General features: G+C 36.1%; 1 protein-coding gene across 1 annotated transcript; it reads left to right on the top strand.

The window, feature by feature from the left end:
• The first annotated feature begins 4,447 nt into the window (after positions 1-4,447).
• LOC111390093 (uncharacterized mitochondrial protein AtMg00810-like) lies at positions 4,448-5,018 on the top strand. Its single transcript, XM_023015080.1, has 2 exons — positions 4,448-4,568; positions 4,690-5,018. Exons 1-2 carry the CDS (start codon positions 4,448-4,450, stop codon positions 5,016-5,018), a joined length of 450 nt encoding a protein of 149 aa, XP_022870848.1.
• The last annotated feature ends 1,104 nt before the right edge of the window (positions 5,019-6,122 follow it).

Here is a 6,122-nt window from a genome sequence, read left to right as displayed (position 1 = left end):
CTCCAACGAAATTACAAGACTGACTTCAAGGTAAAAAATATGTCTACTAAGATAAAGGCATGTTAGCCCTTACTAGTCCAATCCAAAAACAAGGGGGTCAACTTAAAATAAAAATAATCGTCGAAAAGAAAGAAGAATAACCAGTCCAAACTTTTTTGCATAATATCATATGATGGGATCAATTGGACATCTACAGGAAGAGAAACTTATGAGGAAGCAAACAAATATACCACACAATTGCCTTCGCGCAGAATACGGGAAAACGAAACAATCAGCTGAGCAACCAATCTTTGGATATGTTTGTACATATTCGATACTGATTCCAATTTAGCCCATATGTTGCAGAAGCCCCTCTTTGTAGGTTGTAAGGCCTTAACGGAAGAGCACATAATTTAGAGCATTTACATGACATGATACCTTGTTAAACCATTTCACCAAAAAGCTTAAGCTATTTGAGAGTCGATATCTCTATTTAAAATTTGTAGCCGCGCAATGTTTACAGACTACAAATTTTCTTGATGACACATTTAAGTGATATTTACCTTATATGCCACAAATTTATTCTACCACAGTAATAAGACGTGGAGTTTGAAGCTAAAATTCCTCTGTGTAGAATCTAGTATAATGCAGGACCGTTTCAGATATCTTGGTTTTCATTTCATGTACTTCTTGGACTGAATTTGACATGAATTTGTTGGACTAAATTAGGCCACTAGTTCATCTTGTGCCATCTACTTAATTAATGAGATTAGAATCTAAAGGGGCAAGGATAAATTATACATGAGTTCTGTTGAGTAGTAAACTTGATTTTTGGACTAAATAATATGGTTTAAAGATTTTGCTTATAGGTCCAAATTAATTAAAAGGCCCAACATGCCTAGCATTTCTAGAAATATCTACTAAAAATATATATATAAATATCTAAGTAAGATATGTGGTCTTATAAAGAATATCTAGTGAATTCTAGGAAAATATCTTGATGTGTGGTCTAGGTTTCTCTAGAAAATGTGTGGACATGTAAACACTATATAAAAGGATAGTATCATCCATTTTGTAACAAACCAAAAAAGTGTGTAAAGTCTTGAAATTCTGAAATCAAGTTCCTTTTTTCACTTCCTTCTTCCTATTAGGTTGTCCTCTATCAAGCCTTAGCCAATCCAAGTTAGTAAACCATTCTTTCCTCCAACAAACTGATATCAGAGCCCAAAGATTCTTGTAAAAAATGGCAAGTGGGATGATTCATTTTCAAGTCCCCAACTCAACAAGGATAACTACGACAATTGGAGCATAAGGATGAAAGCATTGTTTGGGTCGCAAGATGCATGAGAGATCCTAGAGAAAGGTTACACGGAGCCACAAGACGAGGTTGCTCTATCCCAAGCACAAAGGGATAGTTTGAAGGATGCAAGGAAGAAGGACAAGAAGACGCTCACCCTCATCTATCAAGCCTTAGATGAAGGCATGTTTGAGAAAGTAGCTTGTGCTACTATAAGTAAGGAAGCATGGGAGATCTTGCAAAACTCCCACAAAGGAGTTGAAAAGGTGAAAAAGGTTCGATTTCAAACACTTCGAGGTGAGTTTGAAGCTTTAAATATGAAAGAATCGGAATCAATTTCTGATTACTTCTCTAGAGTATTGGCTATTGTGAATCAATTAAAAAGGAATGGAGAAAGGTTGAACAACAATCGAGTAATTGAGAAAATACTTAGGCCTTTAGATTCAAAATATGACTATAGTTGTAGCCATTAAGGAATCTAATGATCTAGATAGTATGAGTGTCGATCAACTCATGGGATCTTTACAAGCCCATGAGGAAAGACTAAAGAAGAAGGTGAAAGAAGAGTCATTAGATCAAGCTTTTCAAACAAAGCTCACTTTGAACAAGGGTGAAGGAAGGTTCAACAGTAGAAGAAGGTGAAAGAAGAGTCATTAGAGCAAGCTCTTCAAACAAAGCTCACTTTGAACGAGGGTAAAGGAAGGTTCAACAGTAGAAGAAGCCAAAGAGGAAGAGGAGGAGGCCAAGATCGAGGAAGAAGTGCATTCTACAAGGAGGAAAGAAGACAAAGTTCATTTTCCACTAGAGGTCGTAGAAGAGGAAAAGGTACGAGGCAAAATGAAGGACCAAGGTACGACAAATCTCAAATTAAATTGTACAATTGTCAAAAACTTGATCATTATGCTTCAGAATGTAGAAATATTACTAACCAAGTTGAGGAGAAAGCTAATTACACTTGTCGAGAAAGTGAAATGGATCCTGTGCTACTATTAGCTTACAAAGGTGAAGAGAGCAGAGAAAAGAACACTATATAGGAGCAAGCAACCATATGCATGGAAGAAAAAACATGTTTGTGGAGCTTGATGAATCAGTAAGCGGAAACATTACCTTTGGAGATGAATCCAAGATCCCAATGAAAGAAAAAAGTAAAATATTGATCCGCTTGAAAAATGGTACGCATCAATTTATCTCAAATGTCTATTATGTGCCCAATATGAAGAATAACATTTTAAGTTTAGGACAACTCTTAGAGAAGGGCTATGATATTCATTTGAAAGATCATAGTCTTTCAATAAGAGATCAAAGGGTAAATTTGATTGCTAAAATCCCTATGACAAGAAATAGAATGTTTGCGTTAAGCATTCAAAATAACGTTGCTAAATGCTTAAAAGCTTGTTTTAAAGATTTATCTTGGTTTTGGCACTTGAGATTTGGGCATCTTAATTTTGGAGGCTTAAAGTTGTTGAGTAAGAAGAAGATGGTGAAATGTTTGCCTCCAATAAATCATGCGGATCAATTATGTGAAGGATGCTTACTTAGAAACCATTCGAGGAAAAGGTTTATAAAAGAAGCTTCTACAATAGCTAAGAAGCCACTAGAACTTGTACACTCCGATGCTTGTGGGCCAATTAATCCAAACTCTCTCAGTAAAAGCAATTACTTTGTTCTTTTTATTGATGATTTTAGTAGAAAGACTTGGGTCTATTTTCTCAAACAAAAATTGAAAGTTTTTTAAGTTTTTAAGAAGTTTAAAGCACTTGTTGAAAAAGAAAGTGGATATAGTATAAAAGCATTGAGATCGGATAGAGAAGGAGAGTTCACCTCCAAAAAATTTGAGAAATATTGTGAGGAAAATGTAATTAGTCACCCATTGACGGTTCCATACTCTCCACAACAAAATGGAGTAGCTAAAAAAAAGAATAGATCCATTCTTAATATGACCCGTTGCATGCTCAAAAGTAAGAGATTACCCAAAGAACTTTGGTTGAAGCTGTTAATTGCACCGTGTATCTGTCTAATCGATCGCCTTCTAGAAGTGTGGAATAAGACACCACAAGAAGCATGGAGTGGAAGAAAGCCCAGTAGCTCTCACTTACGAGTATTTGGGAGCATTGCATATGCTCATGTACCAGATCAAAAACGGTCCAAGTTAGATGACAGGAGTGAAAGGTATGTTTTTATCAGTTATGACTCTCACTCTAAAGGCTACAAGTTGTATAATCCAAACAAGGTGAAGATCATCATAAGTAGAGATGTCGAGTTTGATGAAGAAGGAGTTTGGGATTGGGGTGTCCAAGAAGAAGACTATGACTTCTTACCATTCTTTGATGAAGAAGAACAAAAGAATGGAGAGCAGCAAGAGATTATCAGTCCATCTCTATCACCTACTCATGGAGATGCTTCTCCATCATCTTCACAAGGAGAAAGTTCAAGCGAAATGACACTACAGATGAGGAGCCTACAAGAGCTATATGACTCACACTTTTTTGTCTTTTTGTCGATTGAAAACCAATAGAGTATGAAGAAGCGATGCAAAATAAAAGATGGAGAGATGCCATGGATGAAGAGATTAAGGCTATTGAGAAAAATGACACATGGGAGCTGACAACTCTTCCCAAAGGAAAGAGAGCAATCGGAGTTAAGTGGGTATACAAGGCAAAGAAGAATGCTAAAGGAGAAGTAGAAAGATACAAAGCAAGATTGGTTGTCAAAGGCTACAACCAACGGTCGCGAATCGATTATGAAGAGGTATTTACTCCTGTTGCTCGTTTAGAAACCATAAGATTAATTATCTCTTTTGCAGCACAAAATAAGTGGAAAATATTTCAAATAGATGTGAAACCGACTTTTCTAAATGGTTATTTTGAAGAAGAAATCTATATGGAGCAACCAACTGGTTATAAAATAAAAGGACATGAAGGTAAAGTCTTAAAACTAAAAAGGGTTTTATATGGGTTGAAACAGACTCCAAGGGTATGGAATGGTAGAATTTACAAGTATTTTGTAGAAAATAACTTCACAAAATACCTTCACAGGTATGCCCATTATACAAAGATAAATGAGAAAGGAGATATTTTGCTTGTTTGTTTGTATGTAGATGATCTTATATTCACAGGAAATAATCAAAGTATGATCACTGAGTTTAAGAAGGCCATGTCTTAAGAATTCAAAATGACGGATATCGGCCTCATGGCCTACTATCTTGGAATTGAGGTAAAGCAAATTGAGGATTGTATATTCATCTCACAAGGAGGATATGTGAAAGAAATTCAATATGAAGGATTACAAGCCTGTATGTACCTCCGTCGAATGTGGAATCAAGTTGTCGAAGAATGATGAAGGTGAAAAAATAAGCCCAACTCTCTTTAAGAGTTTTGTTGGAAGTCTAAGATATTTGATGTGCACAAGACCAGATATCCTTTTTGGAGTTGGGCTCATTAGTCGCTATATGGAGACACCTACCATGACCCATATGAAAATTGCAAAGAGAATTGTTCGCTACATCAAAGGTACGCTTGATTATGGTTTAGTCTATTCATCATCTAATGAATTCAAACTTGTTGGATATAGTGACAGCGATTGGGGCAGAGACGGTGATGATAGACAGAATACGACTGGGTATGTGTTTTACTTGGGCGACACAACTTTCATTTGGAGCTCAAAGAAGCAATCGATCATAGCACTATCTACCCGTGAAGCTGAATATGTTGCAACTACATCAAGTGTCTGCCATGCAATTTGACTTAGAAACTTATTGAAGACACTTGGAGTTTCACAAAAAGAACCAATCGAAATCCATGTTGATAACAAATCGACATTAGCATTGGCAAAGAACCCAGTATTCCATGATAGAAGCAAGCACATTGATACAAGATATCACTTCATAAGAAAAAGAATTGCAAAGAAAGAAGTGCAGCTGAAATATGTAACCTCCCAGGAGCAGATCGCCGACATTCTCACTAAGCTACTCAAGCATGATGTGATCTGCAAGTTAAGAACTCTACTTGGAATAACAGAATCAAGTTTAAGGGGGGATGTGAGTAGTAAACTTGATTTTTGGACTAAATAATATGGGCTTAAGGATTTTGCTTATAGGCCCAAATTAATTAAAAGACCCAACATGCCTAGCATTTCTAGAACCATTATCTAGAAAAATCTATATAAATATCGACTAGAAAAATCTATATAAATATCTAAGTAAAATATGTGGTCTTATAAAGAATATCTAGAGAATTCTAGGAAAATATCTTGATGTGTGACCTAGGTGTATCTAGAAAATGTGCGAACTAGAAATTTCATGTAAACACTATATAAAGGGGTAGTGTCCTCCATTTTGTAACAAACCAAAAAAGTGTGTAATGTCTTGAAATTGAGAAATACAAGTTTCCTTTTTTCACTTGCTTCTTCCTATTAGTGTTGTCCTCTATCAAGCCTTAGCCAATCCAAGTTAGTAAACTCATCTTTCCTCCAACAAGTTCCACCATCTTCCACCCTCACCCCCACCCCTTCTCTTCCCCAGTAGAAGGTTCCTTTTCTTCTCTTTGTTCCCACATTAAGGTCTTTCGTGATTATCTGTTCATCCTTAATTTGCTACTTTCTAGGTAATATTTACCTTTTTCTTGGTGCAGAAAGCTTACAAAGGAGTTGTGCTAGGCGAAAGAGGATTAGGGTCTCGTCAACTTCGCGACTTTAGATATTCAGGCATCTTCATATCTATTTGTGGTGTTAACAAGCCTAGCCTAACTATCTATCCTACAGTTCTCAGTCGTAATTGGTTTTTCAAGATAAAAAAGTGTTGGCAATCTAGTTAAACTAATTGACAAGAGCAATGGATATATATTTGTTG

This window comes from Olea europaea, unplaced genomic scaffold (genome assembly GCF_002742605.1).
Source record: "Olea europaea var. sylvestris unplaced genomic scaffold, O_europaea_v1 scaffold65, whole genome shotgun sequence".
Classification (NCBI taxonomy): domain Eukaryota; kingdom Viridiplantae; phylum Streptophyta; class Magnoliopsida; order Lamiales; family Oleaceae; genus Olea; species Olea europaea.
This window is presented reverse-complemented; position numbering and strand designations above follow the sequence as displayed.

Coding starts and splice junctions, on each gene's coding strand:
- LOC111390093 (XM_023015080.1), top strand. CDS start 4,448: ATGACGGATATCGGCCTCATGGCCTACTATCTTGGAATTGAGGTAAAG. Junction 4,569..4,689: donor ATATGAAGGATTACAAGCCT/GTATGTACCTCC, acceptor GCACAAGACCAG/ATATCCTTTTTGGAGTTGGG.